This window comes from Rhamphochromis longiceps, linkage group LG14 (assembly GCF_057381845.1).
Source record: "Rhamphochromis longiceps isolate RC_006_pf linkage group LG14, R_longiceps_female_GT1.1, whole genome shotgun sequence".
Taxonomy (NCBI): domain Eukaryota; kingdom Metazoa; phylum Chordata; class Actinopteri; order Cichliformes; family Cichlidae; genus Rhamphochromis; species Rhamphochromis longiceps.
The window spans coordinates 40,812,176-40,838,234 of NC_140570.1; the positions used below are offsets into that span (position 1 = coordinate 40,812,176).

General features: G+C 46.4%; 1 protein-coding gene and 1 long non-coding RNA gene across 2 annotated transcripts in view; one reads left to right on the top strand and one right to left on the bottom strand.

Moving 5' to 3' along the window:
• Positions 1-1,177: 1,177 nt before the first annotated feature.
• Positions 1,178-5,018, bottom strand: LOC146654779 (uncharacterized). The gene is made up of 3 exons (XR_014907163.1): positions 4,861-5,018; positions 2,355-2,498; positions 1,178-1,221 (listed from the first exon to the last, which is right to left on the bottom strand). It is a non-coding gene; the product is annotated as an uncharacterized LOC146654779 (long non-coding RNA).
• A 698-nt stretch (positions 5,019-5,716) lies between these two features.
• The window catches only part of col4a3 (collagen, type IV, alpha 3), a 40,689-nt gene continuing 20,346 nt past the window's right edge, over positions 5,717-26,059 (top strand). Inside the window, exons 1-27 of the mRNA XM_085380639.1 lie at positions 5,717-5,958; positions 10,056-10,112; positions 12,482-12,571; positions 12,981-13,025; positions 13,467-13,511; positions 13,681-13,743; positions 14,723-14,776; positions 14,862-14,888; positions 14,995-15,069; positions 16,438-16,500; positions 16,586-16,621; positions 16,825-16,872; positions 17,008-17,082; positions 18,670-18,714; positions 18,835-18,897; positions 18,988-19,032; positions 19,321-19,374; positions 19,468-19,509; positions 20,079-20,160; positions 20,340-20,375; positions 20,966-21,130; positions 21,308-21,400; positions 22,857-22,952; positions 23,121-23,191; positions 23,354-23,542; positions 24,997-25,165; positions 25,244-25,336. Coding sequence (XP_085236765.1) covers positions 5,872-5,958; positions 10,056-10,112; positions 12,482-12,571; positions 12,981-13,025; positions 13,467-13,511; positions 13,681-13,743; positions 14,723-14,776; positions 14,862-14,888; positions 14,995-15,069; positions 16,438-16,500; positions 16,586-16,621; positions 16,825-16,872; positions 17,008-17,082; positions 18,670-18,714; positions 18,835-18,897; positions 18,988-19,032; positions 19,321-19,374; positions 19,468-19,509; positions 20,079-20,160; positions 20,340-20,375; positions 20,966-21,130; positions 21,308-21,400; positions 22,857-22,952; positions 23,121-23,191; positions 23,354-23,542; positions 24,997-25,165; positions 25,244-25,336 — 2,008 coding nt within the window. The 5' untranslated portion in view covers positions 5,717-5,871. The remainder of the gene's footprint in view (positions 5,959-10,055; positions 10,113-12,481; positions 12,572-12,980; positions 13,026-13,466; positions 13,512-13,680; positions 13,744-14,722; positions 14,777-14,861; positions 14,889-14,994; positions 15,070-16,437; positions 16,501-16,585; positions 16,622-16,824; positions 16,873-17,007; positions 17,083-18,669; positions 18,715-18,834; positions 18,898-18,987; positions 19,033-19,320; positions 19,375-19,467; positions 19,510-20,078; positions 20,161-20,339; positions 20,376-20,965; positions 21,131-21,307; positions 21,401-22,856; positions 22,953-23,120; positions 23,192-23,353; positions 23,543-24,996; positions 25,166-25,243; positions 25,337-26,059) is intronic.

A 26,059-nucleotide genomic window follows, 5' to 3' on the forward strand; every position in this document is an offset into this window, starting at 1 on the left:
TATGTGACGGCTGTGTGCGGACAGGAAAAGGACCCAGAGTGCAGACTCCGGAGACAGACGTGAACTCAAAAAACAGCTTTAATGCTGAACTCAAAGTAACAAACTTCCAAAGTACAAACATTAACGCAGGCAGGCAAAAACAAAACACACAGCATAAGTGCGGGTCGATAAGAGTAGATCACGACAATGACAAACTGAAACACAGGGCTTAAATACATAGAGGGAGCAATCAGGGAATGGACAACAGGAGGGAGACACAGCTGGGGCAAATCAGAACTAACGAGACAAGGAAGCGTAAACTGAACACACTGAGATAAGACAGAGACCTTCAAAGTAAAACAGGAAACACATAACACAGACTGAACAAAGACACAGACTCACATGCAGGCACTACAACAGAGGGAACAGAGACGTGGGACCAGGGCAGACACAGACTGGACACGGGGATATAGCGGACAGGGGAGACAGCAACTAAGGATTACACAGAGACAAACCATAAGACATGACTCTAACAAAAACCCAAAGACTAGAAATTATAAATAATATAATAAAGTCAAAAACCCTGGGTCAACGACCCAGGCATCCTAACAACCTGTAATGCATCACTGTCCCGAAGCTCCACATCAAAATTTGCATTAAATTAAAATACCAGTACCAAACAGCTAAAGGCCCAGTGGCAGCATACAGGTCGGACTCATCAGAACAACAAGCAGAGGTTTGAGAAAGCACAGTGATCATGTAAATAGACAAAAGGAAGTGAAATTATGTGAAGCTGTGTATTTCCTGCAAACAGCAGAATAAAAAAAGTCCGTCTGCACCTGGACACAGAAGCACAGCTGTGAGATCGTCATTGCACAGCTGGAGGGAAATTTAAACACTGGCTTCAAGCTCAGTGACGACAGCACAGCCCGACTATTGGCCAGGACATCTGATGATGTCATCCCACCAATGATTCATCTTTACATCATATGACAACTTCCACACCGTGGTCTGCGATTTGACCAATAAGAGCAGAGATACTTTAACCATGGAAACAAGCTAATGGACAGAAAACTTGTTTCAGCTGACGCGATTTGATGACATCACACACTAGTGAAAGACAACAAGCTGTGATTGGCTGGTGGCCAACGTTTGCTGGACCAGACTGAAAGGGCTTATAAAGGCAGAGGTGGACTCACCCCGAGAGCTGCTGGCAGGGCTTTGAGTACGATCAGGAGGCACCTGAAGGAGAGAGGACACAGGTGAAGCATGAACACAAAGGAATGATAAAAAACGTTGATCCACAGTGATGGATCAACGTTTTCACAAAGCCCCAACCAGCTTAAACAGGCAGCAGCTATTAAACTATGAAATGCACCCACACTCAGGGTTCCCACCAACACTACGAAACTGTACGGCAGGGGTGGGGAACTCCAGGCCTCGCGGGCCGGTGTTCTGCAGGTTTTAGATCTCACCCTGGGTCAACACACCTGAATCACATGATTAGTTCATTACCAGGCTTCTGGAGAACTTCAGGACATGTTGAGGAGGTCATTTATCCATTTGAATCAGCTGTGTTGGATCAAGGACACATCTAAGACCTGCAGACACCGGCCCTTGAGGCCTGGACTTGGACACCCCTGATGTACGGTGAGACTTGGTTTATAAGCTAAGATGTAAAATGCATACTGGCACCACAGTTCGTATGAAGAAAACAGTCTATGGTTTGTAATCTATGGTTAAAAGAGGGTGATGAGGTGGAGCAAGACGTAGTGTGCTTAAACTTAATCCAGGCATCCGTACCTCGCATCTGAGCACGTGCATCACCAAAACACTCAGGCGGAGTTACAGACGTGTGTAACATGTCAGCAACTCCAATTAGCTGTGGTGAAGCCTAGCAGACAGCTAGCAGATCCAAACACCTGTGTCACCATCCACCTGTCAGCCAAAGAGGCCACGCCCCTAAACTTTAAACCTTCTTACATATTAACCAGGTGAATCCTAAAAACATTCTTCTATTGTACAGGTGTTACGAAGGAGGACATTATCCACAGAGACAAACAGTTTGTATATCAGGCTGCAATCATGTTTATTTCTGCTGTACAGTTTTAACATGGGAGTCTATAGGGACTGACTCACTGCTGCCTCTGCTGGATGTCAGACGAACTGCAGCTATTGGGACTGTAGAGTCGGTGTCTTTTGTCACTGTAACATTGTTACACGTGTTGCATGGGTTGTGCTGCTGTTTGCACGTGAACTCATCTTCATCGTAAAAGAATTTAGTGTCATGTTACCAAAGACCAGACTGTCGGCAAAAGATTCAGTCATGGAAACTTAAACTTAACAGACGTGTTCACGTGTGCGGTTTTATTTACCAGAGCAGATTGAGACCACAGGCATCAGAGCAGGAAGTCAGCAGCATATTGCCTTCAGCTCAGAGGAAGTCCCTCCTGCTACACTCTGACTCCACCTCCAGCCAGTTCTCGGCCTGTGAGGATACCCCGACGCTGTTGGTCGTCCTGCAGGAACAAAGACAAACTGAGGTTGAAGATGATGAAGGTGAAACCACACACACCTGACCAGGATCAAGCCGTCAGAATAAAAGTCGTAATAATAATAATGATGTAATATTAACCCTAACCCTCACTCCTTTCATGTGAAGCTCACATGAAGCTGGTTATTAACTTAGTGAGCTGAGAACCTGCTTCGTTAGTTTGAGTGAATCCAGACACCAGGAAGATATCCCAGGTGTGTTAAACTCACTTCCTGGTACAGGCCTCTTAGCTGTGTCTGTTTGTGAGTAACTTCCTGCTTGGACAGCCAATCAGGACTTCGAAACTTTGTGTTTGAACTGCACATGGACAGCAGCCCACGCTCCCCACAGTCATGTTCTTTAGAGGATGCTGATGCAAATAGCAGCAGCAGGTGTGTCTGGACGTCAGCCAATCAGAGAGCTGTGTCTCTATAACCTGTCAGCCTCTTATTGGCTGTTATGACTATGATGTTGTATTTGTTGCAGGTGTTAAGATAAAGTTAGAACTGAGAAGCTTCTCAGTTCTTCTTCAGGAGCTTCTGTGATGCATATTTAATGGGATGAAAGTTGCTCTAACAGCATCGTGAGCTCCATTAGCTCTTGCCTCTGAAACTGAGGGTTTCAGTAACCTCCGCCTGCAACAGCCCGACCGAACCAAGCTGCTGCAGCGCCCGCTCACAGAGCCAGACAGCAGGAACGATCCGTGTCAGTCACCGAGTTCCTGCAGGAGGCTCTTAGCTAACAGCAGCCTCGGAGCTTCGAGCTCCACGGCGTGATGCTAGCAACACGAACAGCTGTTTGTGCTGCTAGCATCAGCTGTTTGTGCTGCTAGCATGACGAACAGCTGTTCAGTTTAAACTCTGTTCAGAAGTTTCATTCAAACGTTTCAAAAGACAAAAACTGCAAAACGAAGCAGGAGAAAAACAAAAAGTATCATCAGAAACTGAGAACGACCACAGACAGAAGGTTCACGGGACAGGGTGAACGACCAGAAAGGGAAAGGAAGCAAAGGGAGGAAGTAAACCTTCAAAGTAAAACAGGAAGTAACTAAAAGTTTGAAATGTCTTTGTGTGTGCTGCAGTTCAAAAATGAAAACTCAGACACGGAAAAAGACAAATTTACAGCTGCTTTCATTTTGCGATCATTTCTCAGCTCTTTGTATGAAACATGTGAAATAAGTAAAATCCAGCAAACTCAGAAATGATGATCATCACATGACTGCGGCGAGCCTCCCCAGCGGTGCTAACCTCAGTGATTAGCTTTGAGCACACGGGTATTTTTCAAATCACAGCCTCTTCTCTGCGTTCGAGCCTTTGTCCAGACGTAAACGATGTTTTGGATCATCGAAAACTGAGATTTTTAAAAACTCTGTTTCTGTGTTTACGTGTGGACGAGGAAAACAGAGATTTAGTCACAAAGCATCAAAGGTGTGCGACGTGTTACTGTTTCACATCATTGAATTTCTACATTGATACAGACAAAACACTGCTGCTGTTAACCTCAGTTACTGTCCCTCTGTTTACAACGACTGCTTTTATGCGCCATCTTTGTTTACGCTTTCCCTCCCAGGCTTCTAGACTTCTGATTGGCCAACATTTCTACACAGTTAGGATTATATCACCACCTGTTGCTTTGGCATGTTCTTGACAGCGTTTCACTTTGTTTTTCAAGTTTGGGATTTAAAAAACAAAACAAAAACAGAAAATCTGTTTACAAAAATGTCCTGTACATGTGGACGTAGTGTTCCGCTGCCATCTTTTATATACAGTCTATACACAAGTCCTGTTTTTGCACATACTGTAAAACAGAAATGTGTTTTAATATTTGATGGATTGTCTTTATGGTATTTTCAGTCTGATAAATTGATCTTGTGAAAGGAACAGCATGTTTAGGGAAAGTCGTCCAGTTCTGATTCTCCAGACCGGGTCCCTCAGGCTGAGCCCAGAACCACCACCCAGGGAAGGTGGACCTGCCACAGCCGGGGCGAAATCTGGATCAGCCCCATCGATCCCTTCACAGCTACACGTTTTAAAGCACACGAATCGGCATCTGCGCCAAATCCGCTAATTAACAATTAACGCAGAAGCACGTGGACTTTAATGCTCATAGTGCACTGCGGTTTGCTGCGTGCAGACGTAAGGAAGTATCCTCACCGAACTTCAAGTATAAATCACCACAGACTAAAAGTACTCGAGTACTTCTCCTCATTAACGTTATTTACCTGGATGACGTGCTCAGACATTCAGACTCTAATAGGCGGCTAATTAACAGCTGACTAACCATAATCAGCTGATGGTGATCGATCGGCAGCCCAATACCCAACCAAACGGTCACGTGAGTTTTCCTACCTGAAGCTGTCACTGTCCGGAGCTTCACGCGCTTTTCATGTCGCTGCAAACCTGAGCACAACTTGGCAAGAGCGCACACACAGCAGACAGGTCAAGCTGCAGCGCACAGCAACAACAGCACTTCCGGCATCCTGCGCCTGCGTGCGGTGCTGCTCCGTCCAGGTGTGTAGACAGCTGCACGCTAACAGCCTGCTGACACACCTGAGCTTTCTGCTTCACTTTGATGAAATCAAATCTGTCTTAATCCTGAAATTCGCGCCAGTTAAGCTCATTTATTATTGACGTGAGCTTTCTCGTGCACAGCTCGTGCAGGAGTGCCTGCAGCTCCTCAGCTTCACCGTCAGGTGCTGCACTCGCAGCTCCTCCCCCCTCCTCACACCTGAGGCTTTCGTGGGTTTGTGAAGCACTTGTTTCAGGTCTCCAGTCTTCCAGGCGCGTTGTCCTCAAAGCTGAGAGGATGCTGCCTCTGCATCAGCTACACCTGCTCCTCCACCATCACAGGTCTCCTTCCTTTCAGCATCACCTGTTTATTCACTGTCATCAGCTAATCCTGTGTGAACGTGCTCTTTAACCGCCACCTCCTTTCTTGTTTTTGACCTTTCATCTGAGAGAAACCCTGAAATACAGTGTTTATGCTTTTCTTTTCTCACATATTAATAAAACGCGTGATTTTTGTCTGAGAGCAGAAACTTTAAAATTACAAATGTTTTCCCACCAGGAACAAACTCAACCACCACGAAGATTAATAAAAGGATGGAGCTGTGACCAGATTTCCTTCAGGGCCAGGGTTTTATTTTGAAGGTCACGGCGGAAGTCTCGTGCTGAGTGTGACTGTGTTGGCTCCTGTGTCGTCGGGCTGAGCTTCCATCCGAGAGCAGCTGCTGTGTCCGGGCTCCGGCAGGTGCGAGGACCCTCTTCTGGAGTGAAGCGGACCTGAGCACAATCCGGGACCCGAGCCGAGCCGAGCCGAGCCGAGCCGTCGCGGCTGGAGGCAGCTGCCCGCCCGCCTGCATGGAGCCTCTGGCCGCCCGGAGGCGCAGGATCCTCCCGCTGCTGGTCCTCTGGAGCTGCCTGAGTGCGGCCGTGCACGGGGAGAAGGTGAGTGACCTTCACCCAGGTGACCAGGCTCACCAGCTGCTCAGTACTCTGCCGACAGACGTCACGCGATCAGAGACAGGTGTGGGTGACGTCAGAGTTTTTCCAAAGTATTTAATAACAAAAAACCGTACTATTATGATGATGATGATGGTTATTATTGTTGTTATTATTATTATTGGTGTTGATATTATATATTTGTTATATAACCAGGTGGATTAATTTATTTATTTAAAAATCAAATCACGTGAGCAACCCTGAAGGCCACCTTTAGTTCACACACACTGAGTATTTAACCTGAGCGTCAGTCTGCGCTCACACACTGCACAGGTGTATCACACCTGCACAGATACCTGCTAATCACAGCTCAGTAACATCCAAGTAAAATCAAACTTCACCAAAGCTTTCGCTCAGCCTTCCTGGACGGTCGGTTACTATAGTAACCTCACAGCAGCCGCTTATTGGTCATTAAAATGGTCCAGAGGTCCAGTTCGGGTAAAGCCAAGCAGCTACAGACACCTGTGTCACCATCCACCTGTCAGTCAAAGAGGCCACGCCCCTAATAATGCAAACTTTAAGCTTTAATACAATCTAACCAGGTGAGTTATGGAACAGTATGTGGTTTACAGACTTATTAGTGACGTTAATTATCAATCAGTTTACTGATGATGATCAATGAGAGTTATTAAAATGACTCTCTGTCGCTCACCTGCTCAGGTACTAACAGCAACCCTGCAGGAGGTCGAGCTGCTGAAGTTTCCTTTTTCTATTTACTGCGGATATCAAAGAATCTACAAAGAATGTCAGACAGGAAATAAAAGCCGTCTGTCTGTGTGCAGTCAGACAGACGGACAGACGGGATTCTGTCTGTTGGTTTAGGACACACACAGACACACACACACACAGACACACACACACACAGACACACAGACACACACACACAGACACACACAGACACACACACACACAGACACACAGACACACACACACAGACACACACAGACACACACACAGACACACAGACAGACACACAGACACACACACACAGACACACACACAGACACACATACTCACACACACAGACACACACACACACACACAGACACACACACACAGACACACACTCACACACACACACACTCACACACAGACACACACTCACACACACACAGACACAGACACACACACAGACACACACACACAGACACACATACACACAGACACAGACACACAAACACATACACACAGACACACACAGACACACACAATCAGACACACACTGACACACACACACAAACACACACACACACACACACACACACACAGACACACACAGACACACACACACAAACACATACACACAGACACACACAGACACACAGACACACACAAACAAAGACACACACAGACACAGACACACAGACACATACACACATACACACAGACACACTCACACACACAGACACACACACACACACAGACACACACACACACAAACAAAGACACACACAGACACAGACACACAGACACATACACACATACACACAGACACACACACACACACAGACACACACACACACAAACAAAGACACACACAGACACAGACACACAGACACATACACACATACACACAGACACACTCACACACACAGACACACACAGACACACACACACACACACAGACACACAGACACACACAAACAAAGACACACACAGACACAGACACACAGACACATACACACATACACACAGACACACACACACACACAGACACACACACACACAAACAAAGACACACACAGACACAGACACACAGACACATACACACATACACACAGACACACTCACACACACAGACACACACAGACACACACACATACACACAGACACACACAGACACACACAGACACAGACACACACACACAGACACACACAGACAAAGACACACACACACACAGACACAGACACACACAGACACACACAGACACACACAGACAAAGACACACACACAGACACACACAGACACACACAGACACAGACACACACAGACACACACAGACACACACACACAGACACACACACACACACACACAGACACACACAGACACACACACACACACACACAGACACACACAGACACACACAGACACAGACACACACAGACACACACAGACACACACACACACTCACAGTGACGTGCTGAGCCCAGAGCACCATGTGACTCTGTGGCGCTCCCTCTGTGTAGCCGTCATGGCCGTGCAGTCGCCTTCAACCACACTGAGATTCTGAGCGCGGTGCTGTTGCTGCTCTGAACTGTTGCTACAAGTTTCCTCCTAAATATTCGATGAAGCACGATGGGGTGGTGTTATTGTGTTTAAGAACATCTCAGGCAGGTGTAGTTACAAAGCGGCGCCCGAGGGCTGAGGTGCACAGTGCCGTGAACATCGGCGGCGCTCTCCTGATTCAATAAGTGCGGCGCTGCAAACCTCCTCTGGCATCAACATCAGCTCATAAGCTGTCTGCTGGGAGCTTCATGAGCTCGGCTGGTTGAGCAGCTCCTGGAACGTCCTGGACTTGTATCCATGTAGTGCAGCAAAGACCTGGATCGTGGAGCCGTGACCAGCCACCAGTCCACCCAGATTTATTTATTCAGACAGAGATCTCGACCTCCCCCCAATGTTCAGCACAAAGTTACGCCGATGCTTCAGCTGGATCAGAAATGCTCAACAACCCTCAGCCCTGACGAGTCGTTTGTTGAATTTGGCTAATGCTAACACGAGTAACATTATTTGATTGGAAGCCAAACATCCATGTTGGCCTACTTCAGTATCACGCTGGATGTGAGCGAGCAGCAGCAGGACCGCAGCTCCCGATGCTGCAAAAAGGCTGTCAGTCACACATTAGTGTCACATGATCAGGTGTGCCCTGATTTCCCACAGGTACAAAACCTTTAAAAGCCGTTGCTGTAAGGGAACAGAGAGAAACTGTCTGTGACCTGAGAACTTCCTCGGACTGTTACAGGAAGCGGGTCGTGTTAGAGTTAGCCGACAGGTTTCTCAAAGTGCTTCTTTATTTTGTTTCAGACACGTGCGTCAGACATACAAAGCACCGACACGGGGCCACGTGACCTCGATATTGCTGCCACGATAAAATCACGGAGGAAAATCTTCCTGAAGCGCACAAAAAGCAGTCAGTCAGATTACCTGTGAACGTCTGTCGGTCTGCCGTGATAAGACCGTGCAGGTGGTTCGGGTTCACCTGACTCCAAATGGAAATAATCTGATATATTTTCAGACACTTAGTCTGCAGCTCTGCGTCTGATCGCGGCGCTACAGGACATTACCCACCATCCCCTGCTCCAGAACGTGTCGAGGCATCTCGTATGGAGGCAGTCTTGTAGATGTGAGACAGGAATGAAAGATAAGATGATATCGGAGCTCCCCCCTGCTGTCTGCTAGTTCGGGTTATCACAGGAAGACCACAGTTACACCTGCAGGTTACATGAAGGTGTTTGGGTTTAACCCCACAGAAATATGTCTGACTGATAAAGAATCAGGCGGGACATGCTCAGCAGAAAGACAAAGGCTTCAACCCGAGTTTAAGGTCAGGCCAGACTAAACGATGCCGAGCTGCAGGACACATGATGGAGATGTTCCTGAGTGTGTGAGTCACTCAGGAATCACTGCAGACAAATCAAGACGGTGACATCACAGGTGATGGGTTTGGCTGCGGGTGTGACGACGTCCTGAAGAACAGTCACAGCTGCACTTTATAACACAGCTGTTTACCCTGTTATTAGATTATTACCTATAAATACTCACTGAATACAAGCTGGTAACAAGAAGACACACGAGGCTGTGGCAACATTTTATGTAGTATTAGAAGTGTAACTGAAAGAAGAGATGGTTACACTGTAAGCAGTTTAAAGTACTGAGTAATTTCTGATGTTTCCCCTTTCTTACCCTGTAAGTACGCTGGAGTCGACTAACTTTGCCTAACAGTGACTGTGAAAGAAAAACCGCAGGCCGGCAGATTCTCAGGGTAGGAAACAGAGATCAGGCCTTCAAACATCGTTAACTACTCCTCTCATATCTGTGCAGGTGTGCCACTGCAGCGGGAAGGCTTTGTGTCACTGCGATGGGGTCAAAGGTCAGAAGGTGAGGTCTCCACCTGAACACACTGACACAGAACCAGGACCAGAATCAGTCTCTTGTGTTTCTGCCACATGCAATTTAAATGAAGGTGTTACTGAAGTGCATTAAGTAGGTTTAGCCGTTTTTACACTGAGGCTCACAGGTAACATGTGACCAGCAGGTGTCCAGCTGAGGGCTCTGCTCTCATGTAGGGATGGGTATCGTTTAGGTTTTATCCGATACTGGTACCAAACCGGTACTTTTGAAACGGTGCCGGTGCTTAAACGGTGCTTAAAGAATGGAGAACACAAAATTGGTCCAAAAACCTCTCATGTTCAGCTGTTTCCCTCTTTTTCTTTGGTCATTTTAGCCTTTTTGGCCAGGGTGAAGGGAGTATCTGCCATCAAACAAGAAGACAGCTGCATGTAGCTATGATGATGTTTGCTAGTTCACCTTACATGCATTAATGTAATCACGTGGTTAGCCTACTCAACGTAAATTACACACGAACAACATTAAGCTACTCACGCAGAGAAGAACGGCTGCTGCTGCATCATCATCCTCATCATTTCTGCTACACTGGCAGGGCTAGGGGCCAGGACTCTCCTCTTCGGGTTTGTGGGGGATGTTGCTAACTCCGGGTCCAATAACAGGCACTACACCCGCAGTAGATGTGCTCGGTGTGAGGTCTCGCAGCAAGCTATCAAATATGGCGCATTTCTGGGCTTTTAAAAAAAACGCTATGCGTCGCCAGGTGTTTCATCGGATTCGAGGTGTTGCCTCCTTTGACAGTATCACAGTATCAGCTTAAAGCACTTGTTGCTGCTGAGTTTGCATCTTTTGCTGTGAAGTACAGCCAGACTTTGACCGCTTCGCCTTGGACATTTTTAATCTGTAGCTCTGCATAAAAGAACGTACGTACCTGGCCCCGCCTACTATCCTCGGAAACGTAAAATGATTGACTAGAATCCAAAGTGTGTCACAGCTCAGGAAATAAAAGCACCGAAATGTGCGCTGCTTTTCGGTCTGGTTACTACCGTTTATGTCAGAATACCGGATACCGGTACCCATCCCTACACTCATGGTCTCGTGGCAGATTAACTCGAACTCAAGTCCAAACTGTTTAACCTTGAGTGACGACCAACAGACTGAAGGAGGCCGTCATTAGGCTGAAAACCTAAAAGAATCCAGTCAGAGAAACTCTGGGAAGAATGAGCGCTCTGAGCAGCGACACCAGAAGATCTGGAAGATGACAGAAGGGATGCAAAACAAAGTGCACAAGTATCCGCAGAGTTTTGCGAGGTACAGAAAAGACGGCCACGTCAGTCAGCTGATCCTGGAGCAGCCTTTCAGCCACAAACACGCTGCAGCTGCTGCAGGACCTGCAGAGCAGCTCAGGAAGCAGCGGTGATGACTGCGGGTTTAGATATAAACTTTATATACTGCATATAGATATAAAGTTTGATCTAAAGTGGCCATACACACTTACAATAAATCCACACCTGAGCACACACCTGTCATATTCAATCATTTTATGAAACTGATGCTGACCAGTCTGACGGGTCTTAGATCTACATCCCTGCTGGTTCTTGCAGCTCTGAAGTGGCTTCATTTTTCATCTTTGGTGAAGTTTTGTCTGTTGTTTCCGACCAATGAGTGCAGCTCGCTCTGTGGTTTTTGTATTCCAGCTGCGTGCCACGCCCCTTTTCAGTGTCCATGTTAGAACGACCTGCAGATAGGACACACTTGTGCATCCTCCTGCGGCCTCCTCTCTCCTCCGGATGCATTTTGGAAACCGGGACGTTCCCCATCATGGAGCGCCGATGTCAGATTCACAGAGGAGGCGTCGGCCAATCGCTGATGAATATCTTGCAGTAGCCCCTCCCTCTGATAACAGTATTGTGCGGTGGTTTTTATTATGGAGGAAAATAGAGCGGAGCTGATGGATGTGCCAGGTGATGAAGGGCTGCTGATGTGGTCTCTGATCCTCTGATGTGATCAGTTTACCAGTTCCAGCTCGGATCGGGTTGTTTTTCATGATTTTGTGATTTCGCCTGAAACAAACTTTTCAGTTTTTGCTGCTTTAAATGGCGTCAAGTCTCCGAGCTGCGGCTCACAAGAGCGTGCAGGTCGGAGCCGGGCTGCAGGGAACTCTGCGGTCCTTTGTGTCTCACGCACCTGAGACCACCCAGGTGTGAGCTCTGCGATCACGGGCGTGTTCACGAGGAGAAAGAAAGGCCGGTTCCTCTCTGCTGAGCGTGAAATGTCCCTTTGTTATTCCCGGCACCTGAGTGCCCGGAGGCCACAACCAGGATCGACTCTGCTGCTCTCTGCTGCCCCTCTGTGGACAGCAGGTGAGCTGACTTACCTGAACTCTCTGATTCTGTCAACAGGGTGAAAAAGGTTTCCCCGGGGAAACTGGTCTTCCTGGAAACGTTGGCTATCCTGGAAAAGAGGGCGATCAGGGCAAACTAGGAGAAAAGGTAACAGACATCTCCTCTTTCTTCTTCTTATTGTCATATCGAGTCCCTGCACAGTCCTCTTTACACTTGTTTTTATTATATTACATTTTATCACAAAGTTTCTTTTTAAATGGAAATCCCGTCATTAAACATCCAAGTTTGTAGGTTTAAAATCACATTTCAGTACGTGGTCAGTTTCACACTCGTGAAAATAAACGCTGTGTTTTAGTGTAAAACTGAGGAGGAGGTGAGAGTGAGTCTGACTCAATCACTACTTTCTGTTTGGAGCAGTCACATGACAGCTCAGTCACATGACGTGTCAGGTCCTGATGCTGCTCTGATTCCTGATCATTGACCATGTCACAGCTTTCTCACTGTGAACCCAGAGTTGAATGGAGATCATTTAATGTTTTCTTCTTCTTTTGCTTAGGGTGAACTGGGACCTGCAGGAAGTCCGGGTCTGAAGGGTTCCCGGGTATGACGGCCTTTACTGTTTATCCCACTGAACCTTTCCTGTTTTGGCTGCTTCCACGTCAGAGTCATAGATGGGACCGTATCTGGATGAAAGCTCAGTTATCAGATAAAACAAGCTGGCACAGATGCTAATGCTAATCAGAGCTCACTACCATCCAGATAAATGCTCAAGCTTCACCTAAGCTCTCGCTCAGCCTTCGTAGACGGTCTGTTGCTACAGTAACCTCACAGCGGCCGAGTTATTGGTCATTAAAAATGCTCCGATAGGTTCCAACAGCACAAACACGGCCCAGAGGTTCAGGTGAAGCCAGCTGGCAGCTAGTAGTGGGGGAGGTCATTTTGATTTTTTTAAGCCTAAACTTTCCCTGATTTTAGCATCATTTCAGACACATTTACCAAAAAATGTCCTGCTGACGTTGTTCTGAACTTCTCAAACCATCAGGGTTTGCAGGGAGAACCAGGTTTCCCAGGACCTCCGGGACTGCCGGTACGGACGCTCACCACACACAGAACACATTAAACATACAGCACAGTAGACTGTAGGCTCCATACCTATTAGATCCTAGTACATATGGAAGTAACATGAAGAATATGTAATGATGATAATAAAGTTTAACTTAACATTTAATACATTTCTGGATGCATTTATTTCTCAGGGACTGCACGGACACGAAGGACCGCTCGGTCAACCAGGAATCCCAGGATGCAACGGGACGAAGGTAGAAATGATGGCTTGGCAGAAGGCAGATCGAATAATCTTTTTTTCTCTCATCTCCGGAGTTTTATATTCCTCTCTTCCTGTGCTCGCCGATGTATAACCGCCTGAGCCTCACACTCTCATCCCTGCAGCTAGTTATAGACCAGCTGTGGAAAACTGTAAAAAAACAGTGATTTGCAAATGTTACAGATGCACATTTTATTCACAACAGAGCAAAACTAAGAGAATTTAGCGTTTTCATTTTGAATTTGTCTGAAAAAGGCAATAAAAGTCCGTCACAGCCGCTGATACTAAAATGAAACAGCTGGAGGGACAACAGGCAAAGAAGAACGTTTTGCAGATGCAGAGGTGCATCAACCTGCAAAAAACTAGATCTGCAAACTATTTCACAATGTTTGAATGTCAATGAAAACAATGATGCGGATGTTAAATATCTCGTCAACAAAACGTTAAAAGATTCTAAGGCTGAGAATCAGTGTTGGATGTGCGTGATCGTCAGGCCTTCACGCAGCACGGCATTAACTGCAGACATGATTGTGCGCTGGAAATTAGTGCACGCGCTCAGAAACGCTTCCAGAAATCAGCCACCATCCACACATGCAGGTTAAAGCTGCAGAAGAGAAGCCGCGGTGACCATGATTAATCCTGTGGTGGCTTATTATAAACACAGAAGCTGGCTTACCCAGTATGTTCAAGGCTGTTATTCTGAAACCTTTACAGGAACTTGCCAACAATTAAATTGAACTTTTTCATCTTTTTGACAAGCTGTTTAAAAAGCTAGTTACGGCAATAACACTGGGCAGGGAGATATACTTGTGTAGAGTCACGATCATTTTTGAACAACACATATCAAGGACTTTCAGGTTTTCCAAAGCTTTCCAGGCTGTGATCAGCATCAAAAGCAGTCTCGGAGAGTGTTTCCTATCAAAATGAATCATCCGATCGTACCCACACACACAAATGTGACTCGTGTCTTTCAGGGGGATGCTGGTTTTCCAGGGCATCCTGGACTTCCTGGACCTGCAGGCAGGCGGGTGAGTCACTGTCTATACACAGTTAAAAATAGGCTAAGCTAACTGTGTGTGTGAAGCTAAAGCTGTGAGTGTTCACGTGTTTCAGGGGCGTGATGGTCCTCGGGGCATGAAGGTAAGCATTGACACCTGAATGCTGTAATGAAGAAGATGGATTTGAAGATGGCTGATTTGATCTGTGATGGTTTCTTTTGACAAAGGTTCCTCTGACTCTGTTTCAGGGAGAGACGAGAGTGTTCCCCGAGACTCAGGATATAAAAGGAGCACGAGGACCACCGGGACCAAAAGGCGCCACAGTCAGATATTTGATTTTTATGAAATAAAGAATAAAATCAAGTGAAGTTCATCGTTTTCCAAATGAATGTCTCCACCAAACCCTTTATAGCAGGGGTCGGCAACCTTTCTGATGACGAGTGCATCTAAAATTTGCTCAGCAGTCCGTGTGCCATATGATGCATTAGCAACAAATTTAATAATGCTCTATATTAACAGTTACACACTATATAGAACAACTATATAGAATCATGTTTGTTCACAGATGTTGGCAGCTGTCAGCGAATAGTTATCAGCTATTTTGAAACAACAAAAGACTTTTTATCCATAACAGCAAATGAACTGTACAACAGAAAATACAAATGCTATTTCTGGTCTCCTCACAACAATGATAAGAAAAATAAAATGAGCCAATATGGCATGTTTGTTAATACAGAGACACACATGTTAATGTGATCTGTGGTCTCCGAGTGTCCAGCATTCAGAGGCTGCCTGAAGAAGAAGAGGCAGCTGCAGCGTAACGACAGAATAACTCCAGCTCTGTGTCTGTTCCATTGTAGCTGAAGTTCGGGACAAACTGTTCCTTCTCAGCTCAACACAAAACGCGTAATAATTTCTCTGAATACGAGACGATTCCGTCTTTTTACGGGACGGTTGGCAACTCTACTAACTGACCTTATGAATAAAATAAAGTTCACTATCAGTGACATCATAGCACCACCCAGCTGTATAAAAACTTGTCATGCTAGCTCACGCAGTACGAGTTATTGTAACTGACTGTAAAAAGTCAGCACAACAAAATAAACTCCACCTAAACTTGGTTTATATCTGACCCAGACAGACTGCAGGTCATAACTTCTTACCTGAAGTTCAGTTCACCTGACACTCAGAGCGGCGGCCGCCTCGGGTCTCTCCTCCTCCTCCTGCCTCCCCTTCCCTCATCCACCTGTTGCCTCAGTGGAAGCTCCGCCACAGCCACCAGCAAACAACTGAGTTATTGTTACACATCGACCAGCATCTGGCCAATCCACCACCTCTCACTGTTTATACCGTTACAAAAATAAAATAAAATATATAAAGTCATTGGCCCATAAAAACGAAAAATCACCGTCGACCCACCAAGCAAATACCCGGTATGCCTGATGGCCAATCCAGCTGTGGTCATGCCATCAGTTAACCCTTCGGCAATCCTGGGCACGCGTGCCAGGGCTGCCGATCCCTGCCTTGCTTGATCATTTTGAACAGTCTGATCAGTTGGTTCGCAGACTGAATCCAGCCGGCTGGACCAAATTCTGTTCAATCTTAAGATGCTTTCTATCATGAGCATTATCATCAGATTAGCTGGTATAAAGTTTGCTCTGACTGGCTGTGGAACTGTTTGTGTGTTCCAGGGGCTCAGGGGGGATCCAGGTGAACCCGGCGTGACAGGATCACCAGGATTCGATGGATTTCCTGTATGCTTTGAACATCCACCTTATTCAAACATTAATTGCGCTCAGTAGTTCAGGGAGCTGACATCTCATGTTTTTTTTTTTCCAGGGAATTCCAGGTCTTCCAGGGTTGAGAGGAGAAAAGGTTAGTGGGGTAACAGTAAACTGAACTAGGAGCAGTTTCTGATTCAGAAAAACGATTCTTACACACTTGGCTTGACGTCAGGATTCGCTTTTGGTTTCGTTTTTGTTTTTTGGGAGAAGCTGCTGTGGTGGTTCATGTGACAGCACCAGTCATACGTTAACACAGAAACCATGAAGTAACTTCTGTCTCTGTTTTTGGTTCAGGGTCAGGAAGGTCCCAGTCCAGTGATCCCAGGTCCACAAGGACAGAAGGTGGGGATGGGAGTATGGTCTGCATTTACAAACTACGACGTGCTCTGGTTTTATACTGTGTCTAACCTGTGAAACGCCATCATCTTCATCACCATCCCTTTCACCTTCACCACCATCAGCTGTGTTTGGTTTTAGGGTGACCGGGGACCTCCAGGAGTTCCTGGGCCAAAAGGAATCAAACTGTATGCCGAGGGACCCAAAGAGCTGAAGGTCTGTCTGTCTCTGAGGGGGTCTGTCAGTCTCTCTGTGGGTCTGTCAGTCGCTCTGTGGGTCTGTCTGTCGCTCTGTGGGTCTGTCTGTCGCTCTGTGGGTCTGTCTGTCGCTCTGTGGGTCTGTCAGTCGCTCTGTGGGTCTGTCTGTCTCTGAGGGGGTCTGTCTGTCTCTCTGTGGGTCTGTCAGTCGCTCTGTGGGTCTGTCTGTCACTCTGTGGGTCTGTCTGTCGCTCTGTGGGTCTGTCTGTCGCTCTGTGGGTCTGTCTGTCTCTGAGGGGGTCTGTCAGTCTCTCTGTGGGTCTGTCTGTCTCTCTGTGGGTCTGTCTGTCTCTCTGTGGGTCTGTCAGTCGCTCTGTGGGTCTGTCTGTCTCTCTGTGGGTCTGTCAGTCTCTCTGTGGGTCTGTCAGTCGCTCTGTGGGTCTGTCTGTCTCTCTGTGGGTCTGTCAGTCTCTCTGTGGGTCTGTCTGTCTCTCTGTGGGTCTGTCAGTCGCTCTGTGGGTCTGTCAGTCTCTCTGTGGGTCTGTCTGTCTCTCTATGGGTCTGTCTGTCTCTGTGGGTCTCTCTGTGGGTCTGTCAGTCGCTCTGTGGGTCTGTCAGTCGCTCTGTGGGTCTGTCTGTCTCTGAGGGGGTCTGTCAGTCTCTCTGTGGGTCTGTCTGTCTCTCTGTGGGTCTGTCTGTCTCTCTGTGGGTCTGTCAGTCGCTCTGTGGGTCTGTCTGTCTCTCTGTGGGTCTGTCAGTCGCTCTGTGGGTCTGTCTGTCTCTCTGTGGGTCTGTCTGTCTCTCTGTGGGTCTGTCAGTCGCTCTGTGGGTCTGTCAGTCTCTCTGTGGGTCTGTCTGTCTCTCTATGGGTCTGTCTGTCTCTGTGGGTCTCTCTGTGGGTCTGTCAGTCGCTCTGTGGGTCTGTCTGTCTCTCTGTGGGTCTGTCTGTCGCTCTGTGGGTCTGTCAGTCGCTCTGTGGGTCTGTCTGTCGCTCTGTGGGTCTGTCAGTCGCTCTGTGGGTCTGTCTGTTGCTCTGTGGGTCTGTCAGTCGCTCTGTGGGTCTGTCTGTCTCTCTGTGGGTCTGTCTGTTGCTCTGTGGGTCTGTCTGTTGCTCTGTGGGTCTGTCAGTCGCTCTGTGGGTCTGTGCCTCTGTGGGTCTGTCTGTCTCTCTGTGGGTCTGTCAGTCGCTCTGTGGGTCTGTCTGTCTCTCTGTGGGTCTGTCAGTCGCTCTGTGGGTCTGTCTGTCGCTCTGTGGGTCTGTCTGTCTCTCTGTGGGTCTGTCTGTCGCTCTGAGGGTCTGTCAGTCGCTCTGTGGGTCTGTCTGTCTCTCTGTGGGTCTGTCTGTCGCTCTGTGGGTCTGTCAGTCGCTCTGTGGGTCTGTCTGTCGCTCTGTGGGTCTGTCAGTCGTTCTGTGGGTCTGTCAGTCGCTCTGTGGGTCTGTCTGTCTCTCTGTGGGTCTGTCTGTTGCTCTGTGGGTCTGTCAGTCGCTCTGTGGGTCTGTCTCTCTGTGGGTCTGTCAGTCGCTCTGTGGGTCTGTCTGTCGCTCTGTCTGTCTGTCACTTTGTCAGTTTCTCTTGGGCTTCTCTGATGTGCTTTTGTTTTACAGGGAGAACCAGGTGACAGTGGAGAAAAAGGTTGTCCTGGTCGTCGCGTAAGTGTCAAATTGTTGGCCTGGGCTAATCATAAACTTTTTTTAAGCCAAAAAAACTATAAATTATTATTCTGTGAATTTTTATTTTTAAGTGATGAGCGCTTTTGTTTTCTCCTCCAGGGTAACCCTGGGAGGTTGGGGATTAAAGGAGAGAAGGGGGAGAAAGGTGACACTGGCTCCCTGGTAGGAACAACAAAGACATGTAGTCCCGTCTTCAATTTTAAGTCACATTTCTTTATAGGAATATAAACCTGGAACATGTTTGTGTTTCAGGGTAAACCAGGGAAGGATGGACTCCGTGGAGAGCTTGAAGAACAGGTAACAACCCGCTGAGTCAGTTTGTTTTCAACATTTGGCCCACTTGAGACTATCAAAATAAAACAGGAAGGCCTCCTCCTTCATTATACCATCCACTGTGTGCAGTGTACCAGAAGCACTGGCAGCAAACAGCCCACAGCGTGATGCTACCGCCACCATGCTAATCCTGTCCCTTTATCTACCAGCTCTAGTTAATTTGCTGGACTTGTCATGATAAAAGACATCAGAACTTTCACTTATAAAAACATTTAAGTTTATATATCTGTGTTTAAATCTGTATGTCTACAGGGAGACCCGGGAGATCCTGGGTTTCTCGGACCTCCAGGTGTCGATGGAGACATGGTGAGTACTGGATGAGACACAGAATGCATTACTGCATTACTGCAGTGCTGCAGCCAGCGCGGTGTCATTTTACGGTACTGTTTATGTTTCCAGGGAGAGAAAGGTGACCGTGGTCCTCCGGGCACTCCGGGAGATGTGAGTCTCTTTTTTCTGTACATATCACAGGAACATTTGCCAGATCGTCTAAAGTTAGTGCAGTCCTTCTCAAATAGTGGGGCAACCACCCCCTCCACCCCCACAGGTGGGATGCCGGTGTGATGATGCGTGTGCAGCGCTCGCCTTCACTGCCAAACTGATGCACGTTAAATGTAGTTTAGAGAGCTGCAGTACTAGTACATGCACTTTCTAATAAAGGTACAGTTTGTTTTAAGTTGATCAGTTTTTCTTTCCTTTTTCTTTTTTGTTGTCTTTAAAGTTAATAAGGAAACAATGTCATGCAGAGATGTACTTAAAATAACAATTCAATAGAGAAATGATACTATTTCAAGTCGCGGGGGTGGGGGGTTCCTCTTGCTAAGGGGGGCGGGGCCTGTGAAGCACTAAGTCTTGAGTCCATGAGGACTGGCTCCGTTTTGGAGTCAGCCCCAAATGGACATTAGAGGAACTGCAGGTTTTCAGACTTCATTTTTCAGCCCTGAAGGTTGATGCTTGGTTTTGAATCCATAATCTGTGTTTATGTTACTTTTAACTTTTTTATAAACCAGATGGTGTGGAAGAGGATTTATCTGAAAGGCCAGCCTGGTTTTCCCGGGCCCCGGGGGCCCCCAGGAGCTTCTGGAGTACAAGGTGAATTTAATTTCCCAAGTAATGTTTTACTTATGAAATATTATATTTATATTATACTGTATGTTATATACTTATATTCTGTGACTGTCAAAGCAACGACCTGAGTTGTGTTTGTAATCAGATTACATTGAGAGGTTCATGCCGCTATCATTTCAGACTTTTTCTCTCACCTGTTTCAGGATACATCGGTTTACCTGGAGAAAAGGGCGAGCCAGGTAAAGTCTGACTATTCTCTCTCTCTGTCCCTCATGTAATCCATCATGGTGTTAATCCAGAGACCACCTTTGTATCTAAGCTGCGTTAGTCTGGCTACAGCTTTGCTCTGCTGGGGTCTCGCTCCAAAACAGGCCTGTGCTGCCGAATATGACTGATGGTGAAAGTAACAGTGTCTTTTAGTTCAAGCTGGCTAAACTGCAGTGGATGGATTACACCCGACATCCACCAGATTTCCTGCAACTTTATTTGATTGCTGATATTTTTGGAATGTTTTGATCAAAATGAAAAAGGTTTCAACAGAGAAACCGTGAGACTTCACTTGGTGGGAAACATATATTATTATTATTATTATTATCTATTATATATATAAAATGAAAATTTATTCTGTTTCCGTCAGTCTTGTCTGATATTGTCTGTTTAGCTGCAGCTGAAAAAAAAATAGCTGCTGGTGCCCGTTTCCAAAATAAAAGCCTTTTTAAAGGCTGACACTTTACTCAGGCACAAAGAAATATAAATTATATAATAATTTATAATATTCAAGGTTATCAGAAGCTGTTCTTTGGTGACAGTCTGCCATCCTCCACTCCAGGTGTTCCTTTACCTGGTCCTCCGGGGATACAGGGACCACCTGGATCATTTGGACCAAAAGGAGACCGAGGAGAAGAGGGCCCCTCCACTGCTGGCCCCACAGGCCTGACTGGAAAGCCAGGACTTCAGGGTGCTATCGGAGAGCCCGGAGAACCAGGAATACCAGGTGATGTTTCATTTTAAACATGTGGTGTCCCTCAGGGAAGCATCCCGGACCCTCTGACGTTTGTCTTTGAAGCTTAAAGAGAATAAAGACGAGAAATTAAAAGAGTACATTACTGAACCGCAGCACTACCAGCTGCTGAAAGTCCGTCTGGTTTAATGTGTCTCTTGTAACTGCCAGACTACCTCGAGGGAGGCGCAGGACTGCCAGGACCTAAAGGTTTGAAGGGCTCGATGGGACCTCTTGGAGAAAAAGGCACGAGAGGACAGAAGGGTGAGAGAGCTGGAGTTGTGCATCATGTAGGGATGGGTATCGTTTAGGTTTTATCCGATACCGGTGCCAAACCGGTACTTTTGAAATGGTGCCGGTGCTCAAACCGGTGCTTAAAGAATGGAGAACACAAACTTTGTCCAAAAACCTCTCATGTTCAGCTAGTTTTTGTAAAAAGATAACAATGTTAGCCTTTTCTGCAGCTATGGGGCATATATGGCATCACTCTTGGCTGGAAGCAGTGCTTAAACAATGGAAAAAAACACAAACTTTGTCCAAAACCTCTCATGTTTAACTGTTTCCCTCTTTTTCTTTGGCCATTTTAGCCTTTTTGGCCAGGGTGAAGGGAGTATCTGCCATCAAACAAGAAGACAGCCGCATGTAGCTATGATGATGTTTGTTAGTTCACCTTACATGCATTAATGTAATAACGTGGTTAGCCTACTCAACGTAAATTACACTCGAACAACATGAAGCTACTCACGCAGAGAAGAACGGCTGCTGCTGCATCATCATCCTCATCATTTCTGCTACACTGGCAGGGCTAGGGGCCAGGACTCTCCTCTTCGGGTTCTTGGGGGATGTTGCTAAATCCGGGTCCGATAACAGGCAACCCACCCGCAGTAGATGTGCTCGGTGTGAGGTCTCGCAGCAAGCTCTCAAATACGGCGCATTTCTGGGCTTTTTAAAAAAACGCTATGCGTCGCCAGGTGTTTCATCGGATTCTTGGTGTTACCTCCTTTGACAGTATCACAGTATCAGCTTAAAGCACTTGTTGCTGCTGAGTTTGCATCTTTTGCTGTGAAGTACAGCCAGACTTTGACCGCTTCGCCTTGGACATTTTTAATCTGTAGCTCTGCTCTAAAAGAACGTACGTACCTGGACCCGCCTACTATCCTCGGAAACGTAAAATGATTGGCTAGAACTGTATCACAGCTCAGGGAAAAATACAGCACCGAAATAAAGCACCGAAATGTGCGCTGCTTTTCGGTCTGGTTACTATTGTTTATGTCAGAACCGGTGCCATCATGGCACCGGATACCGGTACCCATCCCTAGCGTCATGTGATATAAACGTCATGTTTGTTTGGCCCGATGTGGACACGTGTTTCACATCAGGGTTTAATGCGAAGAATTTCTACATGGAGGTGGGAATGAGATGTTTGATTTTTGAAGACCCAAAATAAAACTTGAGAAATCTCTTTCAGTACAGCTGAGCCAAACCAAAGACATCAAAGTCGTCCTGTTTATGTTGAGACAAAGCCAACCACAAAATAAACTCGGGTTTTTCATCCAGACTCATCACAGCTTCATTACTACTGATACAATAAACCTGTTTAAATAAAATCCAGAAATATTTTCCATAGTACAGTTTTTTCTTTGTTTATTTTCTAAGAAGTTTGACTTCCTGGTGCGTTTGTCATGATTCATTTAAAAACCGACTGCTTGGTGTTTACTAGGTGAGAAGGGGCAGATGTGTTTTACCTGTCCTGTTAATTCCACTGAGCCTGGACCCCCAGGTACAAAAGGAGAGAAAGGGGATATCGGGCTGCCAGGTAAGAACAGCAGCACCTGTGTTAGCCAAGTTAACAGATGAAATGTTAGTTTTTAGTTGTTTGATATAATCCTAGCTGCCACACAATGGAAACCATGATATTTTAAATACATAATAATGTCATAAATAACTCATCTTAACTGTCTACCTCTGTGATGTCTGGTTCCAGGCTCAGCTGGTTTTCCTGGATTTAAAGGTGGCAAAGGAGTGAAAGGTCCTGGAGGACAACCTGGTCCACAGGTGAGGGAAGCATCGCCTCAGCGTGTACAGATTTCATCCCCTCATATGGGCTGAACCCAAACCTTCTGGGACCCTCAAACTTTGACTGTTGCCAGTAGATCCTGTAATTATGAGTAAGTGTGAGTCAGTTTCACATACTGTTTGAACCTCACTTGTTATCAGGGTTCACTGGGGTTCCCTGGCTACCGGGGGTTCCCAGGACCTCCTGGTGACCCAGGCATCATGACGAGGGTGGGGCAGAAGGGTGAGGAGGGATCACTGGGAGATCCGGGACAACTGGGATCCCAGGGAAGTGATGGACCTCCAGGAGTTCAAGGATCAAAAGGTCTTCAGGGAGCAAAAGGAGACGATGTGAGTAATCACGGTTTTCTTCAGTCTGCCGCAGACTCGAATGTATTTACTCAGTACTGTAAGTAACTGAGGGAGTTTACTTTACTTTGTGTGGATCAGATGTACAAGTCTTGTGCCTCAAGTCTCATTTCTTTTGATTTTGTTTGCAAGGATTCAGACTTGTACATTTTAAGCCAGTCGTGTTGGAGGTTTGTCAGAATTGATGAAATTATGAGTCCAGAAAAGTACCATCAGGTTTCGATTCACCACAAAATACCCTCTGAACCATCTTTATGGCCACAGCTTCATTGCTCAGCACGTCAATGATCCCAAACCACAGCAAGCTGATTCAACAAGACATGGATCGGCCTCCCCAGAGCCCGGACCTCAGCATCATTGAAGCAGCGTGGGCTCATCCAGACAGGCAGAAACATCCAAAGATGTGAGAATGTCCTGGAGAAGCCTGGAGAACTATCGGGGCGACTGTGGTTCAGGGGCTTGGGAAGCTCATCTTGTAACCGGTTCGATCCCCAGCTCTGTCTGTCCTGGTCGTTCACCTGCCGCCTGCTGGTGCTGGCCAGAGGGGCCGACGGCGCGATATGGCAGCCTCGCTTCTTAGAGTTCACACTGCTGAAGAATAAAGGCGGTCATAACAAATATTCACTTTCAAGCTTGTTTCAATTATATTGGAATTTTTTGTATGTTTGCACAATTCAATAAATCTCTGCACGTATTTTCCATTTTCCTGCAAAAACAAGGAAAACAACAGGGAGTGACTCAAGACTTTTGCACAGTACTGCTTTGCTATATATTACAAAATAATGTATCAGTTAACCAACTGAACTGATAATAAGACTGCGTCTGACTATGATTCTCTCCTTGTTCCACATTCACAGATGGATTCATAAAATCATAAAGTTAGATCCCAACTACAACACAGGCGTCCTTCCTGCAGGTTGCATGAGGGAGAATATAGCCTCCACCCTCATCTAGTTTTACTTGAAACACTATTTTATAGTAAAACTTTATTCTGACTTAGAGTATGAAAATCATTGGTGTGTAAAGATGGCAGAACCAATAACATTTGTTGTATTTAGGCTGCTAGCTGGCAAAAAGGCTCTTTGTGGTGTGAGGGGAGAGCCCACAGTTTGGTACAAGTCAGTAAATTTGGATTAGTCGTGTGCGTCTTTGATCAGCTAAAACATTTGTTCTAAAATCCGGAGCCTTAACCACAGCGCAGAGCGCAAACACCTGCTGTTTATAACGTTTTTACATTTTATTTATTTAGTGCCGACTCACAGCAACTGTTGCCTCAAAGCACTTTATGTTGTGTTGTTATGTTCAAATTCTACCACTAGATGGAGCCACAGTTAGTGCCTTGTTGATGGCGGCTTTTAGGAAGAAACCATCAAGTTTTAACCGTTTCTGGGGTCAAGTGTGATTCTGTGAAGATGGTTTGTTGTTCTCTCCTTCAGGGACCGCTGGGGCAAAAAGGAGACAGGGGCTTGTGTGGGTCCCCTGGTCCCAGGGGACCCACAGGGCAGATGGGACCTTCAGGACCTCTTGGTATTGGCGAGCCAGGGCCTCCAGGAAGTAAAGGCAACATGGGAGACCATGGAGAGCGAGGACAACCTGGACAAAAAGGTAAATCTGCCCAGGAATAGTCTGAATTTGAGAGGAGGGGGATCAGATGCAAAGCTAACAGTCTGTTTCTTGTTTCAGGTGAAAAAGGTGCACAAGGAAATATGATCGCCTCTCCAGGAGATCCAGGTCAGAAAGGACAGAAAGGTTTATCTGGAGTCTCTGGACCAGAAGGTGAGACAAACAAATGTGTCCATTTATGTTTTAGTGACAAACCCAGAGAGCTTTATATAGAACCAAATCACCACAACTGTTACCTCAAGGTGCTTTGTGTTGGAAGGTAAACACCCTACAGTAATTCAAAGAAAACAGAAAACCCCAACAATCATATGAGCCAATGTATGCCAGCGCTTTGGCAACAGTGGGAAGGAAAAAACCCTTAAAAAACAGGAAGTAACTGGGAAAGAAACAGACACGGAGACACGACAGACTGGGGAGACGAATGAATGAAACACGGGAACGTGAAGGGAGGAAACACAGGGACGAGGAGAAACCAAGGAACCGGGCTCAAGGAACGCTAACACAGAACTTAGAACATACGTCAAGAACGATCTTACAAAGGAGGAAAACGGGATAAAGACATGCTGTGGAAGAGAGACAGAGATCAAAAACCGATATGATTCAATGCAGAGAGGTCTGTTAACACCCAGTGCATCATGGGAATCCCCGGCAGCCTACATCTATTTTTCAGCAACAAATCACAACAACAGACTGAAGGCTCTGCCTCCCATTCTACTTTTAAATACTCTAGGAACAACAAGTAGGCCTGCAGAGCGAGAGCGAAGTGCTCTAATAGGGTGATATGGTGCTACAAGGTCATTAAGATAAGATGGGGCCTGATTATTTAAGACCTTGTATGTGAGGAGCAGGATTTTGAATCCTGGATTTAACAGGAAG